General features: G+C 41.2%; 2 protein-coding genes across 6 annotated transcripts in view; one reads left to right on the top strand and one right to left on the bottom strand.

The window, feature by feature from the left end:
- Positions 1 to 24,961, bottom strand: part of NUP85 (nucleoporin 85) — a 196,281-nt gene that overhangs the window by 39,093 nt on the left and 132,227 nt on the right. Inside the window, exon 3 of one of the 2 annotated variants that reach the window (XM_049635750.1) lies at positions 7,847 to 7,971. The exons of the other annotated variant lie outside the window; for it this stretch is intronic. The gene's annotated coding sequence lies outside the window, so the exon portion shown is untranslated. The remainder of the gene's footprint in view (positions 1 to 7,846; positions 7,972 to 24,961) is intronic. 2 annotated transcript variants of the gene reach the window in all.
- SUMO2 (small ubiquitin like modifier 2) lies at positions 12,223 to 23,241 on the top strand. Of its 4 annotated transcripts, none has more exons than XM_049635784.1 (4): positions 12,223 to 12,400; positions 14,017 to 14,148; positions 19,999 to 20,070; positions 22,176 to 22,554. In XM_049635784.1, the coding sequence occupies exons 1-4, from the start codon at positions 12,380 to 12,382 to the stop codon at positions 22,293 to 22,295; spliced, it is 345 nt and encodes a 114-aa protein (XP_049491741.1). In that variant the 5' UTR covers positions 12,223 to 12,379; the 3' UTR covers positions 22,296 to 22,554. The 4 variants fall into 4 exon arrangements, with proteins under 4 accessions (XP_049491741.1, XP_049491744.1, XP_049491743.1 ...); XM_049635786.1 differs by lacking the exon at positions 22,176 to 22,554 and adding an exon at positions 22,585 to 23,241 and having other exon boundaries at positions 12,230 to 12,400; XM_049635785.1 differs by lacking the exons at positions 12,223 to 12,400; positions 22,176 to 22,554 and adding exons at positions 12,742 to 13,121; positions 22,585 to 23,241.

Below are 24,961 nucleotides of genomic sequence, written 5' to 3' on the forward strand. Positions count from 1 at the left end.
AAAATAAACATTCGGGGGTTGCCTGGCTGACTCAGGAGAGCATGCGACCCTTGATCACATTGAGTGTAGAGATTACTTAAAAAAAAAAAATCTCCTGGGGCACCTGGGTGGCTCAGTTGGTTGAGTGTCCAACTTAGGCTCAGATCATGATCTCACAGTCTGTGAGTTCGAGCCCTGTGTTGGGCTCTGTGCTGACAGCTCAGAGCCTGGAGCCAGCTTTAAATCCTGTGTCTCCCTCTCTCTCTCTCTCTCTCTCTCTCTCTCTCTGCCCCTCCTCCACTCACATTTCCTCTCTCTCTCTCTCTCTCTCTCTCTCTCTGTCTCTCAAAAACAAATAAACCTTTTAGGGGTGCCTGGGTGGCTCAGTCAGTTAAGCACTGGACTTCAGCTCAGGTCATGATCTCACAGTTCGTGAGTTTGAGCCCCGTGTCGGGCTCTGTGCTGACAGCTCAGAGCCTGCAGCATGCTTCAAATTCTGTGTCTCCCTCTCCCTCTCTCTCTGCCCCTTTCACGCTTGCACTCTGTCTCTCTACCTCTCTCAAAATAAATAAACATTAAAAATAAATAAATATTTTTAAATAAATAAATAAATAAAATATTTTAGAGGTGCCTGGGTGGCTCAGTTGGTTAAGTGTCCAACTCTTAATTTGGGCTGAGGTCACAATCTCACAGTTGTGGGATCAAGTCCCATTGGGCTCCATGCTGGGCATGAAGCCTGCTTGGGATTCTCTCTCTCTCTCTCTCTCTCTCTCTCTCTCTCTCTTTGTCTCTCTGTCTCTCTCTCCCTCTCCCTCTTCTTCTGACCCTCTCCCATTCTCATGCATGCACATGGGCGTGCTCTCTCTCTAGAAAAACAGTAAGAAAAATAAAATCTTGTTTAATGTTTATTTATTTATTTTGACAGAGAGAAAGAGAGAGAACGCATGTATGGAGCAGGGGTAGAGAGAGAGAGGAAGAGAATCAAATCCCAATCAGGCTCTCCACTGTCAGCACATAGCTGGACGCAGGGCTCAATCCCATGAACTGTGAGATCATGACCTGAGTCGCTTAACTGAATGAGCCACCCAGGTGCCCCTAAAACAAAGTTTTTTAAAAAATTAAAAATGGGGGTGCATGGCTGGCTCAGTCATGGGAGCATGTGACTCTTGATCTGGGGGTTGTAAGTTTGAGCCCCATGCTGGGTTATAGAATACTTAAAAATAAAAATCGTGGGGCACCTGGGTGGCTCAGTCGGTTTAGCACCCAACTCTTGATTTCAACTCAGCTCATGATCTCACGGTTTGTGATTTCACGGTTTGTGATTTCACGCACTGTATCAGTGCAGAGACTGCTTGGGATTCTCTTTCTACCTCTCTCTACCCCTCCCCTGCTCGCTCTCTCTCTTTCTCTCTCTCTCTCTCATCCAAAATAAATAAACTTTAAAAAATTTTAATAAATAAAACATTTAATTTTTTTTTCTAAACTTGGGGTATCTGGGTGACTTAGTTAAGCATCCAAATTCAGCTCAGGTCATGATTTCACAGTTCTGGGTTCGAGCCCTGCATCAGACTCTCTGCTGTCAGCACAGAGCCCTCTTTGCATCCTTTGTCCCCCCATCTCTCTGCCTGCCTCTCTCTCTCTCAAAAATAAATATTAAAAACATTGTAATGTTTAAAATTAAACATTCAGTAGCAGATCAGTTTTTAAAAACTGGTTATTATATCTTCTCTGGCTATTCAAAATTCTTCCAGCAGCAGAAGTTAAAGCCACACTTAGTAAAACAATGATAGAAAACATGCCTAATTTCCTTCTTTTTTTTTAATTTTTAAAAAATGTTTAATTTTCAGAGAGAGAGGGACAGAGCACAAGCTGGGGAGGGGCAGAGAGACAGGGAGACACAGAATCCAAAGCAGGCTCCAGGCTCTGAGCTGTCAGCACAGACCCCGATGCGGGGCTCAAACCCACAAACTGCAAGATCATGACCTGAGCCAAAGTCGGACCCTCAACTAATTGAACCACCCAGGTGCACCCATTTTTTTTTAAATGTTTATGTTTGAGAGAGAGCACAAGCAACAGAGACGCAGAGAGAGAGGGAGATACAGAATCCAAAGCAGGCTCCAGGCTCTGAGCTGTCAGCACAAAACCCAACACAGATGCCTAATTTCTTTCAGAGAAAATTATTCTGGGGAACAGGATTAGCAGAAGAAAAAAAAAATAATAGGATGAAAGATCAAAAAGGAAATCAACCCTTTCAAAAGGAGATCTGAGGAAAAAAATAATTTGAATGACAAAAGACCTTAGAGAATTTTAGTACTACAGTTTCTTGATATTTTAAGACTGTCACTTGAAAAGGCACCTGGCTGGCTCACTCAGTAGAGCATGCAACTCTTGACCTCAGAGTTGTAAGTTCAAGCCCCATGTTGGATGTAGAGATTACTTAAAAATAAAAATTAAAAAATCTCAAAAAGAAAGGCTGTCATTTGAAGATAATAAAAGTAGTGAAATTGTCTGACCTAGGGCTAGATAATACGGGGAAAAAGTATTGGAAACATTTTTTAGTCTAAGTGCACTATGCACCAGCAACTTTACACAATCATTCAAAACCACTTTTTAAAAAAATGTTTATTTATTTATTTGGGGGGGGGGGGAGGGACAGAGAGAGAGAGAGGGAGAGCGAGAATCCCAGGCAGGCTCCACACTGTTAGCACATAGAGTGGGGCTCAATTTCACAAATCCTGAGATCATGACCTGAGCCAAAACAAGAGCTGGACATTTGACTGACTGTGCCACCCAGGTGCCCCTACTTTTTGTCCCCCCTAAGAAAACTACAGCCAATGGAGCTATTATTATTGTATGTATGGACCTTTTTCTTCCTTCTAATCCTTCTCAGTATACTTCCAAGAATGAGGTTTCAATTACATAGTTTATGTATCCTCCTTTTCTTACGTATAATCCCAAAGGAATACTTTTGGAAAAACAAATTAAATAACCAGCATGCAAATCTTTTTGTCTTCTTTGCTCTCCATAGGCTCTTCCTCTCCCTATATTGGTTGGTTGAACTCTAGAATTCCTGTATCTATTCTGAAGAGTCTTGAAATATGCAAGAGACACTTCAACCTGAGGTATATCAGACCCTGAGAAAGATAGTAAAATATTTCTGTAATCAGGGGTGCCTGGGGGGCTCAGTCTGTTAAGTGTCTGCCTCTTGATTTTGACTCAGGTCATGATCTCATGGTCATAAGATCAAGCCCTGCATTGGGCTCCATGCTGAATATGAAGCCTGCTTCAGATTTTCTCTCTCAGGGCGCCTGGATTGTTCAGTTGGTTGAGCGTCCGACTTCGACCCAGGTCATGATCTCACAGCTTGTCAGTTCAAGCCCCGCATCAGGTTCTGTGCCAACAGCTCAGAGCCTGGAGCCTGCTTCAGATTCTGAGTCTCCCTCTCTCTCTCCCCCTCCTCCGCTCATGTCCTGTCTCTCTCTGTCTCAAAAATAAATAAACATTAAAAAAAAAAGATTTGGGGCGCCTGGGTGACTCAGTCAGTTGAGCGTCCGACTTTGGCTCAGGTCATGATCTCACAGCTCGTGAGTTCGAGCCCTGCGTCAGGCTCTGTACTGACAGCTCAGAGCCTGGAGCCTGCTTCTGCTTCTGTGTCTCCCTCTCTCTCTGCCCCTAACCCACTCACATTCTGTCTCTGTCTCTGTCAAAAATAAATAAACAAAACAAAAAAAATTAAAAAAAAAATATTTTCTCTCTCTTCCTCTCTCTCTCTCTGCCTCTCCCCTGTGTTCACATGTGCGCGCTCTCTCTCTCGCTCTCTCTCTCTCTCTCTCTCTCCCTCTCAAATAAGTAAGTAAATAAATATATAAAAATATTTCTGGAATTAAATAAAAACCTCCTAAAACAAAACATATATATTGCACAACAGTCAAACCAGAAATCACTTTCAGTCACTCCAAAGTCAAACTAAGAATCATTCTCAGATCAAGCCAGAATTGTGCTAGAGATGTGACCTATGTAGTAAAGTACTAAGCGGAGGCATATAATGCTCCCTAGCCTGCAGAGAAAGAAATACATAATCATTTCAAGAGACATAACTATTTTGGAAAACAAGGTAGATATCTATTATCAAGAGACCTATCAATATTTGTGCACTTTGACCCTGCAAGTCCTCTCTTGAAAATTGATTTCAAATAATTCCAAAACAAAAGAGGTATATGAATTTTGGTATGTGCTATATATAATGCAAAAACAAAGATTTCTCGAGCTCCAGGCTATTGACATTTGGGGCCACAAAATCTATGTTGCGAGAGCTGTCTTCTGCATTGCTGGATGTTTAGCGGAATCCCCAGCTTCTACCCACTAGATGCCAATAACAGCCCTCATCCATTGTGAGGACCGAAAATGTCTCTAGATATTATATTCCCAATGTTCCCTAGGGGACAAAATCACCTCTGTTAAGGGTTGCTGGTGTAGAGGTGCCTGGCTGGCTCAATTGGAAGAGCATGCGACTCTTCATCTTGTGGTTGTGAGTTTGAGCCCCTCGTTGGGAGTAGATATTACTTAAATAAATACAATTTTAAAAACAATGAATTACTGGTATATATGTTCACACATAGAGGAATAGCTAAGAAAATATAATAGCAATGGGATTATTCAGCTATTTCAAAGAACTATGAAAAACATGGAAAAGTCAAGAATTTTAAAATGTTCACGTTTTTTGTACCCATAATTGTAATTCCAGGAAATAATCAAGAAGTACATTTTGAATAATGATCCCCCCAAAAGGAAGTAATTTAAATGTCTCACAGTATGAAAAAGCTTATGCAATCATTAAAAGGTAACTGTAGCAAAAATTTTTTAAGCTAAAACTCAGGAAAATTTTGTAAAAAAGTAAAAGTATCTATCAATATTTATGTAGGAAAACAAAAAGACTAGCAAAGAGGGGTCCTGGCTGGCTCAGTCAGTGGAACACATGACTCTTTAACTCAGGGTCATGAGTTCGAGACCCATGTTGGATGTAGAGATTATTTAAAAATAAAATCCTGAGGCACCTGGGTGGCTCATTTGGTTAAGCACTTGACTCTTGTTTTAATTCTTTTAATGTTTATTTATTTTTGAGAGAGAGAGAAAGCACAGGTGGGAGAGAAGCAGAAAGAGAGGGAGATACAGAATCCGAAGCAGACTCCAGGCTCTCAGTTGTCAGCACAGAGCCTGATGTGGGGCTCGAACTCATAAACGGTGAGATCATGACCTGAGCCAAAGTCAGATGCTTACAGACCTAGCCACCCAGGTGCCCCTAAGCATTTGACTCTTGATTTCAGCTCAGGTCATGATCTCATGGTTTGTGGGATTGAGCCCTGTGTCAGGCTCTGCGATGACAGTGCAGACCTTGCTTGGGATTTTCTGTCTCTGTCTATCTCTGCCCCTCCCCTGCTTGTTCTCTCTCTCTCTCTCTCAAGATAAATAAACATTTAAAAAATAAAAATAGGGGCGCCGGAGTGGCTCAGTCAGTTAAGCATCTGACTTTGGCTCAGGTCATGATCTTACAGTTTGTGAGTTCTAGCCCCACATTGGGCTCTAGGCTGACAGCTCGGAGCCTGGAGCCTGCTTTGAATTCTGTGTCTCCCTCTCTCTCTACCCCTCCCCTGCTCACACTCTGTCTGTCTTTGAAAAATAAATAAACATTAAAAAAATAATAATTACAACAATGGCCAAAGTATGGAAAGAGCCCAAATGTCCATAGATGGATGAATGGACACACACACACACACACACACACACACACACACACACTGGAGTATTACTCGGCAATCAAAAAGAATGAAATCTTGCCATTTGCAACTACATGGATGGAACTGGAGGGTATTATGCTAAGTGAAATTAGTCAGAGAAAGACAAAAATCATATGACTTCACTCATATGAGGACTTTAAGAGACAAAACAGATGAACATAAGGGAAGGGAAACAAAAATAATATAAAAACAGGGAGAAGGACAAAACAAAAGAGACTCATAAATATGGAGAACAAACTGAGGGTTGCTGGAGGGGTTGTGGGAGGGTGGATGGGCTAAATGGGTAAGGGGCATTAAGGAATCAACTCCTGAAATCATTCCTTCAACATATACTAACTAATTTGGATGTAAATTTAAAAAAATAAAAAATAAAGTTAAATTACAAAAAAAGAAAAAATAATAATTAAAAATGAAATAAAATAAAAAATTAAAAAATAGAGATAAAATCTTAAGGGGCATCTGGGTGGCTCAGTTGGTTGAACATGTGACTCTTGATTTCAGTTCAGGTCATAATCTCATGGGTCTGTGAGTTCGAGCCCCACATCAGGCTCTGTGCTGACAGTGCAGAGCCTGCTTGGCATTCCTGTCTCTCCCTCTGGCTCTGCCCCTCCCCTGCTCATTCTCTCTCTTTCTCTGTCTCTATCTCAAAATAAATAAATCAACTTAAAAAAAATTTTAAATCTTTTAAATACATACATGTATACATATACTGTTTATATTCAAATACATGAATAAGGCTATATTTATGAAAACACCTGCTTTCTAGCCCTAGTAATGTATATCAGGCCACATAAGACTTCAAGTTGAGAAATAAAATTACGAATGTGACAAATTTAATATTGGAGGAGTGTAAGTTGCTCTGACTCTGTGGCTCTCAACCACAGCTTCAGCAAACTTCAGCAAACTTCAGAATTATCTAGAGAGCTTGTTAAACCACTGACTCCTGGGCTGTATCTCCAGAGCTTCTAATTCAGTAGGTCTAGGGTGGGCCTTAGGTATTTGCATTTCTACCAAATTCACTAGTGAAGGTAATGTTGTCGCCCAGGGGACCACCCTTTGAGAACCATCCTTCCAGCTTCCAGTTATCTTCTCCACCTCAGGCTGAGAGTGATCAATCACAAACAGGAGCTTGAAGAGTACACAAATTATCTATATTTGGCATGACTGTGAAATACAAGCTTTGTTCACCTTGTTTCTGTTCATTTTATAAAACAAACAGCCTCAAGTCACTGGACCCTGCTTGAATCCAGTAACGGACAGAGAAGTAGAACTGGAGTGTTAATGGGATTAGAGGAAATTCCAGTGTAGAAGCTGCATTCAGGATGCCCAATTTAGGCATTTTTGGTGTTCTCATGACAAGTATTACGTTACTATTGCATCAATAAGTCAGTAAATATTTATTGATCCCTGGCTATCAGGACTTTGTTACTTGCTGAGATTACAAAGTTGAACAGCAGTGATACGTGCCCTCAAAAAGCTTATAGGGCCATCCTCTAAGTTATGTTTGTGTAATATGTACATTACTAAACAGTGATGTATGGTATTATGAAGTGGGACAATATTTCCCTACAGTTATACCCCAGCTGACACATTTAAAGTGTAATATAGCAGGTTCTTGGCTTTGACTGTTGGCACTATCTTGAGTCCCATCTTTGCCATGACGCAAAGATAGAAAGCTGGAAGTTTTCTATAATATCACCATTCTGCCTCCAGATTTCCTGCAGTATTTAGGCATTAAACATTCAGTGTTCACAGAGATAGCTCAAGTACTCAACTAACCTTTGTTAGAATGTGAAGGAAATTTGATGGTATAAAGTACACACTTTGGTAGTCTGTTATAAATTCAGTGATGTGTTTCTCGGTGTTTTTGGCAAAGACTTAAAGCTCAAACAAGACTCTCTGTGATTCTTGCTTTCCCACCCCTTGTAGGAATAGTGCTTTTTCTTTGGCAGCTGACCCTGAGGTCACCCTCTTCTTACCCTCTTACACAAATTATTGATGTTTAATTCGATTTCTGGAGAGGGCTTTCTTGACCAAGTTCCTACTCAACCACTAATGGTGAAAACACTCACCACACAGCTTCCTCCTCCCTCTCTTCTTCTCTTATCCTTTAGGACCCAGGAGCTGAGCAAGCAAGGTGTTGGGGATAAAACTGCCAACAAGGCACACAGGTCTCTGCTTTCATGGAAATTTTATTCTGCTGGGACACAACCAAACAAAAATTTAAGTCAAAACAACTTAACTGGTGCTCCTGGCACTACTCCAGGATTTTTTTCTGCATGTTTTTTTCTCTTCCTTCTATAGGGATCTGTTATATGGTCCTGCATTAACTATGCACTGGGCTCTGAGCCAGAAAGCCCAAGTTCAAAAGGATTCTGGCTCTACCACTTCAAGCTGGGTGATCAAGCTGCCCAAACTTTCTACGTCTCATTTTCTTCTTTATCTGTAAAATGGGGATAATAATAATAATAATAATAATAATAGAGGTTTCCTGAAGATCTAGAACTTAGCACAGAATCCCTAGGTTATAATCACTCCATTAACATCTGCCATTGCTCTTCTTTTCTGTATTTATTACCCCTTCTACTTTCTTATTCTAAAGCACCCTTTTCCAGTGCACAGCCATCTCCTTCCCACCCCTATAAACATGAAGAAGGGAGAAACTTTATTTTGGGAAATTTCTATCTTTTCACATTCCTTCCCCCCCCACCCCCCGCCTTGGAAATTGGAAAGAGATTCTCAGTATATAACTTCAGTAGATCCCCTCGGTTCAGCTCACACAATCCCAGTCTGCCATTGGAATATATATTGCTCACACATTTGAATATGCTTAACTACTTTTTAAAGGAGCTCCTCCTTCGCCTGAAGGTGATTTTGTAATTTAGCGTAACTTTGGAAAAGAAGGATGTGGTAAGATACACCTGTCGCCCAAAAGCTAAGGACTAAACAGTCATTTGATTATTGGAGGCCCTCATATATTAATAAGGGTAAGTTTAACATGACCTATTCCTCTTTGATGGTTCTGCAGTTTTACAAGGTTGGGAAGGTATGTAATGGCAACAGAAGACCTGGGTTCAGCAGACCAAGGACAGCATCTCTCTTTCTTTCTCTATAGTACTTGGCATAACACCCAGCATGTTCTTTCCCAAGCATGCCATAGAAGCTCAATCAACGCTACTTGCCAACTGTCTGATATTGGGCAAGTTACCTAACTCTTTGACCCTCAGTAGCAAATAAATACCACACCTTTTTTGTAAGTGTGTGTAAGGAGAAAATGAGCTAATATTATTAAAGCCCCCCTCAGTGCCTAACACACAGCAGTTGATTCTCTTCCCCTTTCACTTCTTGTGTATTTCCTACCCACCACCAACTCCCCCCCACCCCCACCCCCACCCCCCGACTGATTATAAGTTAGTTCAGTGAGGGACTTTTCCCAATGCCTAGCATAGGACCCTACACATAGTGATAACTTTAATATATTTACTCATTCAGTGAGTCTTTGAATACCTACAGTGGTATTAGAGTTGGTAGAGAGCGCACATTTAGGAACCCTGGGTAATTCAATATGACCGAAGCAGAGACTTTCCGGGAGGAAATGATGAGAAAGCTAGAATGGTCAGCATGGATTAGCTTTCAAAGGGCTTTGTAGGTCTTATAAGACTTTTGGACTTTACACCATAAGGCAGAGGATTGCCACTGAACCAAGGAGTGGCAGAAACTTATTTTATTTTGTTTTTATTTTAGAATGGCTTGTGGTTCTCAGGTCAGTGTGTGAAGAATCACCAGGGAAGCTTGTCAAAAAAAAGGGGGGGGGGGTCCCAGAGCTACACTGCCTGAGAGTATGCATTTATTTTATTTTATTTTTCTGAGAAAATGCATTAAACCAGTACCCTACGGGCACCCGGCTGGTTCAGTTGTTAGAGAGCATGCAACTCTTGATCTCAGGGACATGAGTTCAAGCCCCACGTTGGGCATAGAGCTTGCTTAAAACAAAACAAAACAAAACAAAACAAAAAACAAAAAAGGGGCACCTGGGTGGTTCAGTCAGTTAAGCGTCCAACTCTTGATCTCAGCTCAGGTCTTGATCTCAGGGTCGCGACCTCAAGCCATGCATTGGGTTCTGCACTGGACATGAAGCCTACTTAAAAACAAAAATACCTGGGGCGCCTGGGTGGCGCAGTCGGTTAAGCGTCCGACTTCAGCCAGGTCACTATCTTGCGGTCCGTGAGTTCGAGCCCCGCGTCGGGCTCTGGGCTGATGGCTCGGAGCCTGGAGCCTGTTTCAATTCTGTCTCCCTCTCTCTCTGCCCCTCCCCCGTTCATGCTCTGTCTCTCTCTGTCCCAAAAATAAATAAAAAACGTTGAGAAAAAAAAAATACCAACAAACAAAAAACAGTACTCTAGGTGACTCTGATCCATTCACATATTCAGACACAAGAGGGACATACCTTACTGTAACAACAGCAAAAAAACAAGAGGCTATCGCAGTCGCCTTGGCGTAAGCTGATTTGAATTCGGGCTTCCCCTGTTTCCCCTGATCAATCTGCCTTCCTTGGCCTGTCTTACGTCTAGTAGGGCCTTAAGCTTCTTCTTCCCCACAGAGGATCAGCTGGAAGCTCAGCAAATGTAGACTAGCCCTGGGGCGCCTGGGTGGCGCAGTCGGTTAAACGTCCGACTTCAGCCAGGTCACGATCTCGCGGTCCGTGAGTTCGAGCCCCGAGTCGGGCTCTGGGCTGATGGCTCGGAGCCTGGAGCCTGTTTCGGATTCTGTGTCTCCCTCTCTCTCTGCCCCTCCCCCGTTCATGCTCTGTCTCTCTCTGTCCCAAAAATAAATAAAAAACGTTGAAAAAAAAAATTAAAAAAAAAAAATGTAGACTAGCCCAGAGACCAGACATAGGTTAAAGAGAAGTAGCTACCTTTGCTAGACATTTGGAAAATGGAATCGACGAGACTCAGAGATCCATTGCAGGGGGAGGGGCCAGGGAGAAGAAGAGCCAGGAGTCAAGGAGGCTCCTTGGCTTTCTGGCTTGGAGGAACAACAGTTGTATTGGTGTGCCATTCAGTGAACTAAGAACTCAAAGAGGGAAGGTGAAGTGGGGAATTTTAATTGAGATTTGCTGAGTTTGAGGTGCCTCTGGGACATCCAAGTGGAGATGTTCAGAGGTCAATTGGATTTATAGGTTGGAAGCTGAGAACAAGATCTAGGTTAGAAACACATTATTTGAGAATCATTAGCTAATCAATGGTAATAGAAGTAGGTGAAATCATCCCAGAAGAGACAACGGAATGATAAAAGGATCTAAAGCACGATGCAAGGAACATTTAAGGGAAGGTCTGAGGAGGAAACAAAAAATGGCAGTGGGATCAAGGACAGGCTAGAGTCAACAGCCCAAAGTCACAGGGAGGGAATTCAAAGGGGTGAGAAACTGGGAAGCACACTGGATTCAGCACAGAAGTCTGTGGTGACCTTGCAGAGAGCAGTTTCAGTGGAGCTCCGGGGACAGCACCAGATTGCTGTGGATTGAGGAGTGAGTGGGAGGTGAGGGAGTGGAGGCAGCTGGCATGGACAGTTTTTCAAGATGTTTGGCCAAGAATGGAGCGAGATTTGGTGGTAACTTAAGAAGGAAATAGAATCGAGGGAGAGTCTTTTTCTATGCTAAGGGAGGAACGCAAGAGAGCATAGGGACCAAGGAAATAATCAATAAAGCCTACCTAGAGGAGCGGGAGGTATCCGCTGCACTGGAGTCTGGATTGTTTATTCTTAAGACAGGAGGGACCTACTTCTTTTTTAACTTGACTGATTGGTTTGGAAGCTCGATATGGGGTAGTTCTCTGACGGATCCTGTTTGCTCTTGGAGGCTGGGAGCCAGGCCATGAGTAAGGGGTTTGTAAGGTGAACATCTTTCCTCAGCTAGCGAAGTACGGGTTTCCCAGCAAGACACAAGTAGGCACCGCACTGAGGCAGGAGACTGGTGGGAAGCGGGCTGAGGCTGAAGCTTTAAAATTCAAAGGATGAGAGGCTAAGCATGATGTTCCCACAACCGTGTGGAAAGCTGCATTTAGGCCACTAAACAAGAGGGTTTTTTCCAGAACCTCATGCTAGGGCTTTGACTTAGGCTCCCCCTTTCTCCTCTAGTCAGTCTGCCTTCCCCGGCCTGAGTCTCACGTCTAGGCCTCAAGCCTCCTCGTCCCCACCGAGGACCAGCTGGAAGCCATTTTGATTAAGCTCCACCACAGAAGGAGGACAATACAGCCCCGCCCAGAGCCAGGCGCGCCCCCGCGGCGGGCCGGGTGCGCGTGTCCGCGCCTCTTCCCGCCGGCCTGGCGGGCGCCGGGCCCAGGCCGGGGCGGTGCGAGGCGGGGGGTGGGGGTGGTTATGTAAGCGTTGCGCGCTCCCGCGAGCTGGCAACCAATGGGAAGCCCCGGCGGCTCGTGCTCGCGCACGCAGGGTGGGGGGAGGGAGCGCACGACGTGCGCGCGCCCTCTCCCTCCTCCACCGCTGCCGCCTCCTTCTTCTGCCGCTCCTGGTGCTGCTTGTGTGCTCGTTCGGTGCGGACCTGGTACCTCTTTTGTGAAGCGGCAGCTGAGGAGACTCCGGCGCTCGCCATGGCCGACGAAAAGCCCAAGGTGAGCTCGGCGCCGGCCTCCTCGCCTCGCCGCGCGGTCGGGGTCACGGCGCGGGCTAGGGTCCGGCCCGAGCCCGCCACGGGCTCCCCGCGCCTTCCTGGGCCCCCCACGGGGCTGGCCGCGGCTCAGGCCCGGGCGCTCCGCGCCATTTTCCTCCCTCCCCTCTTCCTCCCTCCCGCGCCGGAGGAGGCCCCGCCGCCCTCCCCCGCCCCCGGCCGCCTCGGAGTGCGCGCCGGGCGCGAGTTGGGCGGGCGGATCGCGGACGCCCGCGGGCCCACCGGCCGCGAGCGGGGCTCGTCGGGCCCGGCCGGCCGGGCGCGCGTGCGGAGGGGCGTTAGGGCGCGCGGTGTCCCCACCCTCCGCGGACCCCGCGCCGGGCCGCGGCGGGTGTTGCCGCCTTCGCGGTGGCGGGGAGTTCCCTCGGCCCGGGGCTTCCCCCTCAGGGGAGGGGGTAGCCGGCGTCTGGGGACCCCTGCCCCGGGCCGCGCTGGCCTGGTGAGGGCTCGGGGCGAATCAATGGGCTGTCGATGGGTTCCCCATCGGGCCGTCGCGAGTGGCCGGGGTTTGGGGGACTCCCGGGGAGTGTTTCCCACTTTGATGGCCTCAGGGTCCCCAGGGGGTCAGGGCAGGGGCATTTCCCTGCGTGCCAGATAACCCCTAACCTGCGGAGACCATGCGGTTTCGAGAAGTTGGGAGGCAGATGTGCGAGCAGAAAGACTTGGTAGGGCTTAACTTTTTAACGCGGGTTTTGAGGCACCGGGAGGTTCTTTCCGTGAGGACTAGGGCACACTTCTTCCTGGCACACGGCACTTTCGTTTGATTTGTTTTGTGACACCCCCTCCCCCTTCCTTTCTGAAGTGATTTGGGGGCTACAGATTTCCATCTACTCTTGGTTTTGGTGAACTTCAGGTAGGGTCGAAATTTACAAGGAAGAGTTGCAAGAAAACCTGCATTTGACCCATGACAACAAAGGGGAGGGGAGAGTAAGAGCTCTGAACTGAAAATAAACAAAAATGAGGCTGCTCATAGAGGCGAACATTAATAGTGGTTCTAAGTTATTACCGCTGCTTGAAGAGAGAACCGACGGGTATTCATCAATTAGGTTTTTTTTTAATGTAGTTGAGATTTAAGTTCCTAAACAGAGTTTGTAACTTTTTAACAGGAGAGTTGTAATGAGTTATTAGTTGCAAGTTCTAGATTTTTATCCTTGCATTCTGTACTTAAAGCGCTTTATAAAGGGGAAAGACACTTATTTTTAATCTTTCCGGGGCAAACACATATTTTGAGAGAGATGCAAAATACGCTCTTTTAGAAAATTCAGATTTAAGAGTTCTTGACAGTAAATTGAGTGGGACCCATCTTTAAAAATCGATTGTTATCGCTGATGGTATTACATGTTAAGGCTTCTTTTCTGTTTCTGTGACAGCTATTTAATGTCGTTGCTCCAGGATTTTTCATCTTTCAGATTGATTTCAGCGGCCGAAAACAGCTGTATGCTCTTTTATCATACAGAATGAGAAACCTGTTGATTTCTGAAGCAAGTTGGGCTGCTGCTACTTTAAAAGGTGTTTGTTTTTCACATTTTCCAAATTACACTTTTATTTTTCTTTCAACAGGAAGGAGTCAAGACTGAGAACAACGATCATATTAATTTGAAGGTGGCGGGGCAGGATGGTTCTGTGGTGCAGTTTAAGATTAAGAGGCATACACCACTTAGTAAACTAATGAAAGCCTATTGTGAACGACAGGTGAGGAAATGACATATGCACTTCCCATAAAACGTGTTTTTAAAAAAACCTTATTTTTTTTTGAGAGTAGACACTAGACTGGCATAATATTGTAATAGACTTCTTTGGTTGAATGAATGCACTTATATACTTAGCATATCAATTTTATCATACCCTTGGTATGTTGATGCTTCATGAAAATCCTTACGATGGTTTGGCTAATATGCTCTATGATTCTAGTACTGTGCCAGAATGCATCAAATAATGATAACATGCGATTAATTCCCGAAGGGATGTGATTTTACTTTTATAAAAAAAATAAGGATGAACTTGATAAAATTTCTTGTCAGGCTCTCTTCTCTCTCTTTTTTTTTTTTTTTTTTAAGTCTATTTAAAATTTGTGTGGTGTCAAAACAATTTATTTTGAGCATTTATACCAGTTTGGAAGTAAAGTTAAATTGTGAGTTTAGCGACATTGCAGTTTTCCTGAAGCATATAAAATTGTTATATTTTTTTAATAGTAGAGGTCAAGAAAGAAAGTTAACCTCCTGAGTCAGACAAAAACATTCCTATGTTATAGGGACATTTGCATTTTACTCAGGAATTAGTAAATAGACAGCAAAAAGAGGAAGTAATGAATAGATGCTGTGAGTTGAATGCCGGGTTTAAAACAAAGAAGCTTCCTTTAGTGAGGTTGAGTCTGTAACAATACAGAGGCAACTTTAAAGATGACTTTTGCAAGTATAACAAAAACTCTGGTACCTAGATCAGTTAATTCAACAATAACCTGGAAGAGGTATTTTTTTATTCAACCCTGAATACATAACATGTAAAAGTTGGGAAAATCATTCTTTTACACTAAAATCAGTTGTCAGGATTGCAAATTGTCCTAAAAATAGGCTCAAAATAGAGTAAGATTTAAACCCTACAGAAGTTGAGAGGTTGAGTTTGAGCTCATAGTTGGACTTCCTCCATGAGATCTAAGGGTATTTGGAAGAAACTGAAAATAAACTTCTTTTTGAGATTGAAGCTTTATTTTATGTCTGGTGTATTTATAATAATTTATAGTGAGAATGTGCTTATCATGCTTTATCTTCACCATATAAATTAATTTTACAGCTCCCTGGAAAGACAAAGAGTTTTTAGTGTACTCTTGTTTGAAGAATTTTGGTGAAATCCACTTAAACAACTAGTAAATATGTACTTGTTGTGCTAAAGAATTTTTGCTCTAGCATCTTAACATATTTGAACACTAGTGCCCCCTCAGGTTAGAGGGGGATTTTAAAAGGTAATCGTCTTGTAGAACTTTTACGTAGCACACCATTTGCAAAATAGAAGCATGCATAGATTTAGTGGTTTTCAACAAAATTCTTTGCATATTTTTTCTCGTTACTAAATTTTAGGTTTTATTTTTATTTTTTTTATATTATTTATGGGGGGACAACTGGGGGAGGGGCACAGAAGGGGGGGCACAGAGGATCTGAAGTGGCTCCATGCCAACAGCAGAGAGCCCTATGCGGCTCAAACCCATGAACCGTGAGATCATGACCCGAGTTGAAGTCAGTGGCCTAACTGAGCCACCCAGATGCCCGATAAATTTTAGGTTTTAGATGGTCATATTTTCCAACACTTAATATGAAAACTCAAACGTAGTGCACAGTTGAAAATACATTGAATGCTCATGTGCTCACCACCTAGATTTAACTATTAATATTTTATTATACATATCTATTGATTCTTCATCCTAAAATGTTCATATTTAAGACTTCCTGTATTTCCTGTTAGGGCCTCAAAAGAGTTTTTTTGCTTACCTGATATTTACCAGATACTTAACTATGTGCCAGGGCATTATACTATGTGCCAGAAAAACAAAAACACAGAGCACATCCTGCGTTGCAGATTGTCTTTATAAGAGATCTATGAGATTGAGTTAGCTGGTCAATCAAGAGCTTTTGGGTTTTCCTGGTATGTTAAATTTAGTGTATTACTCATGTAAATAAAGTTTTTTGTGAATTTTTTCAGTTAGGTTTAAGTTGACTAAACTTGGGGCCACTCAGTTTGCAGTATGGGAAAAAGAAGCATTGGTAATCCATAAAAAATATAATTCCACTGCATATCACTTAGAATGCAGATATGATTTAAAGATATGATCCAGGAAGAATTTGAAAAGATTTGTTCTCAATTTCCTTTTAAGTTGAGAATAACCTCAGAGTTTTGACTGAAACAAGATTCCTGTTTACTTTTCAAATGTTTGTTTCTCTCATTCTAAGAAGGAGGGAGTTGAAGAAGTATCACCTAATTGGGCTGGTTCTCTACCCCCCTCTCTTTTTTTAAGTTAATGTATTTATTTAGAGTATGAGCAGGTGGGAGAGGGGCAGAGAGAAGGAGAGAGAGAGAATGGGAGGGGCTTGATCCCATGAACCATGAGATCATGACCTGAGCTGAAATCAAGAGTGGGATGCTTTGGGGCGCCTGGGTGGCGCAGTCGGTTAAGCGTCCGACTTCAGCCGGGTCACGATCTCACGGTCCGTGAGTTCGAGCCCCGAGTCAGGCTCTGGGCTGATGGCTCGGAGCCTGGAGCCTGTTTCCGATTCTGTGTCTCCCTCTCTCTCTGCCCCTCCCCCGTTCATGCTCTGTCTCTCTCTGTCCCAAAAATAAATTAAAAAACGTTGAAAAAAAAAAAAAAGTGGGATGCTTTGACTTTGAGCCACCCAGGTGCCTCTGATTACTTGCTTTTTAAGTGTAGATAGAGCCTTTCAAAAGTCTAAAATATTTAAGCAACCTAATTTGCATAGCTAAAGGTTTTGTTTTGTTTTGGTTTGGTTTTTTGACAGTTGAGGATTCTTGAGTAAGGATTTCTTATCCAGATTAATTGAATGCTCATACTTTCTGCTGAACTCATTTGGCCTCAGATCTTTGGAGGAGTTCTAGTAGATGTCTAATAGGCATCTCAAACTGAGCATTATCTAGGTGGGAGGTCAAACACTTGGGATCATCCTGATGATGCTTCATAACTCCTATAATAAAATCCACCAACAAATTCTGTTCTCTACTGAAACCTGTGCTGTTCAAAACTCAACAATGTGCTGTCACAAGCCACATGTGACTTTACCACCTGAAACATGGCTAGTCCAAATTAATATGTGTTGTATAGTGCACAGTATATGTCAGATTTTGAAAACTCATAGCGGAGAAAAAAGTAAAGTACTCACCTTTTCAAATGTTAGTTGCATGCTAAAATAGTAAGATTTTGAGTATGTCGAGTTAAAACAATATTTACCTGATTTTAATGTGGCAATTGGGAATTTTAAAATTGCATATGTGGCGCATATACATATGTATCCATCCATCCATCCATATCCCCCGGTGCAAAAAGGTGGTTGTAATTAAAGCACAGGGACAGGACCTTTTGGGCAGAAAGAGCTGCCACATTGTGTTTGTGTTGGATAGTGCCAAGCCCTCAACCATTTTATTCCACTCTTGCTCAGTCACTAACCTGGGAGACTTTTCTGATTAATTCAGAGTGCCTCTGCTCCCATCACTTGGTCCTCTCAGCTGTTTTTTGCATTGATGTATATTTGTCTCTGCACTAAAATGTAAGCTTCATGAGCATGGGGTCTTTTTGTTTACTATTTCTTTAGAGCTTAGACCAGTACCTGGTTTATAGAACGTGTTCAGTAAATGCTTGTAAAATGATAGAGGACGTTCAAACTGTCTCCAGAGGTTGATTGTGAAGAAGTTTTCTATTCACATGTAGAATTAGAGTTTGTCCACTTGTCACCATGTAGCCTTCTGCTGAGAGCATACTACTTCATTCTAGTGTGCATTTACTGTGACTTTCAGAGAGCATAGATTGATTCATTGGTTTATTCCAGTTCATTTTGTGAAATGAAGGAATGGGGATCCAAAGAAATAACCTCACACAGCTCTTCTGTGGCACATCTCTGAAGCCAAAGCTCAGAGATATGATTTATTCAGAAGTGGAACCCAAATACTGGTTTAACAAATTCATTGTTTGAGTTGACGTCATTTATGGAACTGGAAAGGCAAGTTTCCTGGGTTTTGGTTTTTGATCTGTGATGAAATAAAAGCTTTTATTGATAAGGAAAAGCATGAAGGAATACGATGTGTGTTCTGGACTGTGCTCCCCCCCACACCCCCTTGTTTTGAACGGCCATGCCATTGACCTAGGACCGTACTAGTAGATGTAGTAGAGGAAAGATCCAGCATATGGCTTAGTATTTTATTAAAGTAATAGGTTTTCAATGGAGTGTTTGCAAATATGTAATTAGTACTTAATGGCTTGGCATTTAATTCTTGGTTGCTTTGCATAATCACAAATTAAATTTGGATGTCATGAGAAATGAATTAAGGTTATGGATATCCCTTATCTGGTCTGGGAATTGCTTGTATTCCTTAAGACAGGCTAGTCTGAAAGTGTTAGTGTCAAAGACCAGGGTTTATAAAGGAAAGTAACATGATCTTCATGTTAGAAGTAGTTTTAAAGACAGATACAGTGAATCCTTGTTAAAGGAATACAAGTGTCCTCTAAGTATTTATTGAGCACTTTGTTTCAGTATTCTAGTCCTAGGAATTCAGTTTAATTTTTTCTTAAGTAATTAAAGCAGAGTGTTCTGTGTAACAATAATTACAGTTTGTGATTTGAGTATGATATAGGAGTGATTTTTTTTTTTGTAGGATGCTTCCTATGCTATTTTTCCAGTTAATATATACACATATTATCTCCATACATATCTCCAAAGATATTTTATTTTCCTATCTTCATTTGGCTGCGGTTCCCAACAGCTTTGCTGATTTTGCTCCTTTCCCCTTCTTCCTACCCCTGTGTCAGGTAGGTAATGATGAGTACAACACCGGAATCTGCTTTGCAGAAGGGGCATGCTCAGGCTCATTTATCTCCTTAAAAACATAAAAATTTCTTGAAGCTAAACTCTAGTAATATAAATCTTAAATTCTCTTTTTGTAATGAAGCTACTCCTTAGTTTTAGGTGTACTTTTAAATAAAACGAATCATGATATTGCATTTCATCCATTTTATTCCATCAGTAACTTATACCCGTGAGTACCAACTATGTGCGAGGAATACAGTATAACCAAGACAGTCTTAGGTTCTTGTCCCTCCTGGAGCTTACTTGGTAGTGAGGTTGACAAATAGTAATTGTTGGTCTGGGTAAGTACTAAAATGGAATTTACAAAGCAGGTGTTTCTTTTGAACTATTCCATAGTTCCAAGCTTGTGTGCTTATGAATGATTTTAGGACAGTTCTAGTGGGAATGTCCTGCCTGCCCAAGGGTAAAAACTTGTTGAATTCCTGTGGTGTCCCTAGCATGGTGCTGGGTTGGGACACAGGTTACTTTTGCTTAGCGATAGGAGCTGTTTGGATAGAAATGAAGGTAAAGTGGCTTTAAGGCAAACTTAATCTTTACACTTACTTAGGTGAATTCCAGTTTTCATTATGAAGGGTGTTTTCCCCCCCATTTGGAGAGCTCTTTAACATGGATGGAAGAATGTTGCCGTATCTGTTAACTTTAAATTTCTTTTCAATATCTTTCTAACTCATTTACATGTACTGTTTGACTCAAGGTATATGATCTATCCAAGCTTGGATCTCAAAAGCAAAACAGCTTTTTTAAAAAGACCTTTTTTAAAAAAAAGATCACTTTTCCAAAGAAAACCAAACATGGTTCAAAGAAAGTGAAAATCCTACCAAATCTTTTTACCCACATAGAAATGTTAATGTATTGATTATTTATTTGGTCCCTCTTTTAATATATTTGTGGCTAAATATGCATATGGTTTCAGTTTTTACTGTTTTCTTTGCATTCTTACTGCCTTTAAACTCTCTTGTAGGGTTTGTCAATGAGGCAGATCAGATTCCGATTTGATGGGCAGCCAATCAATGAAACAGACACACCTGCACAGGTAAAAAAAATCTCTTTGTGCTAGCTAGAAAAGTCAGTGTGGTTTGTAATTTGCTCAACAGTCTTGTTTGTTAATTTGTGAACTTTGAGACATTGCAGTATAGTTCTTCGCCAGAGTTCAAAACTATGTAAAATATGACCAAAGGGGCACAGAAGGGAAAAAATAGGAATATTAATGTTAGTATTTTCTCAGGAGATGTCAGAGGTTTTTAATATGCAATTATCGTTTTGTAAAACTAATAGGTCATTTGGTTGCTTTAATCCATTCCTCCCTATTGCCAGCATTATTCTGAGCAAATAATTCAGAATGTTGTTTTCATTGCTGCAGTTCTTGATGATTCTCCAGGCTCCCCCACAGGTGATTGGTTGGCTGTCGATCCTGGCCATTTTAACTTCTCATGCTGAATTCTCTTTGACCTGTCCTTGTCAACTAAAGGCATCTTTGGGCTCCCAACTGCAAGTCTCTCGATGGCTTAGCTCGACCAGTGTTGGGTTCTTGATAATAAGTGGCTTTCCAAAGCCTTCTGCAAAAGGTGACACAGTCTGATCCTTTAATCTCTTTACATATCACCTCAATTCTTTCGCTTTGTCAGGGATCAGCTGGGCTGTCTTCCGTGGCAGAAGCTCTTTGTCTTTGTTTCCTTTTACCCTCTGAGGTTCTACTTAAGGCTTCTAGTTTGGGGAAAGAATATTTTGATAGAAACTTAAGTTGGAGCTCTTCTACTTTTGAATTTGTTTTTATCACTCCATAAACACTAGCAAGTAATACATATGGTATGAGTGACGTAGCCCACCCTGGTTGTGGTTTTGTTGATAAACTTGAAAAATCTGAAATGTCGAAGTTGTACTTGAGGGAAGAATATCTTAAAGTAATTTCCCTTGGGGAGTCTCTAAGAAGCAATTATAATATGTAGCCACAAGGAGGAGCTGAATTCTGTTGGTGAATGAGAGACAGGAAAAACTCTTTTATCCTTTGAAGGCATTCCAAGTTTCACCATGAAATTTAACATCCCAGGAGTTTTATTTCAGTGGATAGGCTGAAGACATGTTTTTATGGTTTAAAAAGAATAAAAACCCATTATGCTAAACTCTGATGTCGAGAATGTATTTTCTGTCTTTTGATGCTCTCGCCCACCACCATAAAAAAGGTTCTTGTTTCTACAGTGCTAGCTGCAAATATTAACTGTGAGGAGGATTTTTGCACAACTGCATTGTAAAATCTTCAAATTGAATTTGGAATTGAACTCATTGTAGTATTTGAGATTGAATTCACTGTAGAATGAAATTGATTCACTTTAGAATTATTCTCCCAGTACTAAATAGCAGAACTGTGATAAATTAGAACATCTTAATGACCAGTTTTAATAGTAATATAATCATGTGCCCACTATTCTGTTAAATACTTAACTTTCTTTGACTGATTTAATTCTTAACAACTGAATGCTGTTTCACTTTACAAAGAGGGGATTGAGGCTTAGTCATTAACATTTTAATGCTATAGCCTTACTTTTAGTATATTTGAACTGTGTTAGAAATGATTCCCTTTCTTGTCTTTATGTACCCAGGGTTCTTGTTCTATTTCCAAAATTACCAGTTTTTAGAAATAATAATAAAAAATCAGCATAGTAAACCAATAACAAAGATTATTTCTTTTACAGCACTGCCATAGGTACCAAGACCTTTCCACTCTAAACATGGTTGTTTTATGTACAGTGGGTGGGTAGTGAGCCTTACAAAACTTAGTTTGTGAATAGCATTTTAAAATTTAAATTAGTTTTTTAGTAAGTTTTTTTCTTGCCGTAACCTTCCCTTGCTGCACAGAGACAACCACTGTGCTTTGTGCCTATGTGAGGATATATATTCGTGGTATGCACTCATGCGCACTCGCACAGACACACACTTTTAAAAACAAATATAATTATACTGTAACCACTTTTGCTGCTTACTTTTTATATTTGTTTTTAATGCAATACTAGGTCTTAGGAATAGTTCCATTTCTACACATATAAACCTATTTTTTAATAACAACTGTGTGCTTTTCATGTAAGAGTGTACTGTATTTCTTTGAGTTTTTTTTTTCTAATGTTTGTTTATTTATTTTGAAAGAGAGTGTGCTCATGCAAGCAGGGGAAGGACAGAGAGGAAGAGAGAATCCCAAGCAGCATCCCTCCGCACTGGCAGCAGAGCCTGATGCGGGGATTGATCCCACAAACCATGAGATCATGACCTGAATTTTCAGTAATTACAAGTGAGGTGATTTAACTCCTGGACATAAGTTTTTTCACTTAAAAACTAAGTTTTCTATACTGAAATAAAGAAGACCAAGTGAAAGATTAATTTAAACCTAAGCCTGATGCTACATTAAGCTAGGGGGCGTTTAAAATAATGAACACTGGAATTGGGTGGAATTTGTGCAGTTTTTCAGCGTACTTAAGTCTGATAGTTACAGATTTAAGAGCTGATAATCAGTGACCCTCCATTTGTGTTTATTTTTGTTTTATCTCTTTCATGCTAGTTGGAAATGGAGGATGAAGATACAATTGATGTGTTCCAGCAGCAGACAGGAGGTGTCTACTAAAAAGGGAACCTGCTACTTTACTCCAGAACTCTGTTCCTCCAGACCAAGAAGACATTCTCAATTAGAAAACCGCAATTTGGTTCCACCACATCCTGACTACTACAGTATAGTTTTCTCTATTCTTTCATTTTCCCCTTCCCCATTCCTTTATTGTACATAAAGTAACTGTGTATGTGCGCAAGCATTTTGCATTTTTTTTTAACTAAATGGCCAATGGTATGTTTTGACCGACATCAAATGGAGATGGGATGGGGAAAAATACTGGTTCTGTGAAAATACCCCCTTTCTCCATTAGTGGCATGCTCATTCAGCTCTTATCTTTATATTCCAGTAAGTTATTTTGCTCTCACTGTTTAACAAAAAAAGAACAACATAAAAATCCTTGCATACCTTGTTCGATTGGAGAATTTTAATGTTTTTCATTTATCATTGTAAAACCAAGGACAATTTTATAACTTTTTTGTACGTAGCTGTTACATGTAGGGCAATCTGTCTTTAAGTAGGGATAAATTACTCTAAAAGAAATGAATCCTAGATAGTTTTCCCTTCAAGTCAAACGTCTCGTTGTTTAAATAAACTTCTTGTTTAAAATGAGCTGTTTTCTTTATTCTGAAGAATATTAAGTAGAAAAGTTGAAGCTTAGAAAAAGCCCTGAAATGAGTAGGCCTGCTAGAAGTAACATTTCAAGGAAGAACTAAAGCTACACTGCATTCCTGACAGACAGGTGCAAAACAAAGAATAACAAAGTGTGTAAATGACTAGCAACTGATGTTTCAGCCTCTTTGTTTAGTAAGCTTAGTTCCAAATCTGCAACTTTACTAGCAAAAATCGGGTCATGATGTGGATTTACTCCCAAGTCGAGTTCTGTGTGACACTACCTGGCAGAATGGGTTAGTACATGCAGCTAGGAAAAAACCATGATTTTGCTAACTGCTGATAAATCACTCAGTTTACCCTTTTTCTTTTCTTTTCTTTTTTTTTTTTTTTTTTTAATGTTTGTTTATTTTGAGAGAGGGAGAGAGAGAATCCCATGCGGGCTCTGCCCTGTCTGTGTAGAGCCAGATGATGTAAGGCTGGATCTCACAAACCATGAGCTGAAATGAAGCTTAAAGGACTGAGCCACTCCCAGGTTCCCCCAGTCACTTAACCATTCTGACTCTTATGCTGATGAGTAAATATTCCCTAACCCAAAACAGAGTCTTTGTTCTTGAGAATGTTGAGGGACAGAAGGTATTTACATGTATCCACTCTTAAAGCTTTAAATACGCAGGGTACCACAGTTTTTAAATTCAAATATGAGGAAGGATACAGCTATAGAACCAATGAACAGAATATTAGAGCTGGAAAGATTTAGATTACCTAATTGTAACCCCTGTTTTAGAACTGAGGAAGCAGAGGTCCAGAGATGATGATGAAACTAGGACTAGAGAATAGGTCTGATACCTGTTCATTGTGTTCTTCCATATTGGTTCTCAAACAATTCCCACCCCTCCTCACCAATGTGGCCTTTTTGGGTCAAGTCCCCATTGTTCCCTTTCCTGCCTTGTCATTCACTTAGTTCACCCTACCACTGCTGTAATATGGTCTTTTTTTCATATATATCCATTTTTATGGTGAGTGAGCTTCCCCAAAGATAGGTGTTCAATAGATTTTTTTTTAAGTTTTATTTATTTTATGTAATCTCTACATCCAATATGGAGCTTGAACTCATGACCCTGAGATCAACAGTCACATGCTCAACCAACTTGGTGCCCCTGTTCCATAGGTTTTTGACTTTGACTCTGTATATATAGGAGTTAATCTTGAACCAACAACTTTTATTTTCTTATATGTATAGTGTTAACAATTTTTACAATTTATATTGTGCAACTGTGTGGGAAGCCTGCCCCCAAGAATTCTTAGATCAGGTAAGTGCATGTCTCTTGATTTGTTGCACTAGGTACTGTTGAATGGTGGAATTTGGTGGTGCCCTAAATATTAAAAATTTGGATTGAAATTCACGCCAGAGAACTTTATTATGGAAAGGATTTGAACTGGGTTCTTATTTAATTAGGAATTTACTAACTAATGTCATGGGTGCTTTTGCCATGTTGGGGGGGAATATGAAACTTCATGGAAATACTTGATAGAATTTTAAAAGCCAGAGGGTAAAGCATGAAAAGCACACAGATAATATAGTGTGTTGTGGCTTATTAATTAGTTGGGTCAGTGTATAACTAAAGATTCACCTTATTTCTGTTCTTAAATGAACTGTTCATAATTGAATTCCCCTATTTCACATAGGTCACGTTGTAACCAAGAAAACTATTCTATG

The sequence above is a fragment of the Panthera uncia genome, chromosome E1, assembly GCF_023721935.1.
Source record: "Panthera uncia isolate 11264 chromosome E1, Puncia_PCG_1.0, whole genome shotgun sequence".
Classification (NCBI taxonomy): Eukaryota; Metazoa; Chordata; class Mammalia; order Carnivora; family Felidae; genus Panthera; species Panthera uncia.

Coding starts and splice junctions, on each gene's coding strand:
- SUMO2 (XM_049635784.1), top strand. CDS start 12,380: ATGGCCGACGAAAAGCCCAAG. Junction 12,401..14,016: donor TGGCCGACGAAAAGCCCAAG/GTGAGCTCGGCG, acceptor TTCTTTCAACAG/GAAGGAGTCAAGACTGAGAA. Junction 14,149..19,998: donor AAGCCTATTGTGAACGACAG/GTGAGGAAATGA, acceptor ACTCTCTTGTAG/GGTTTGTCAATGAGGCAGAT.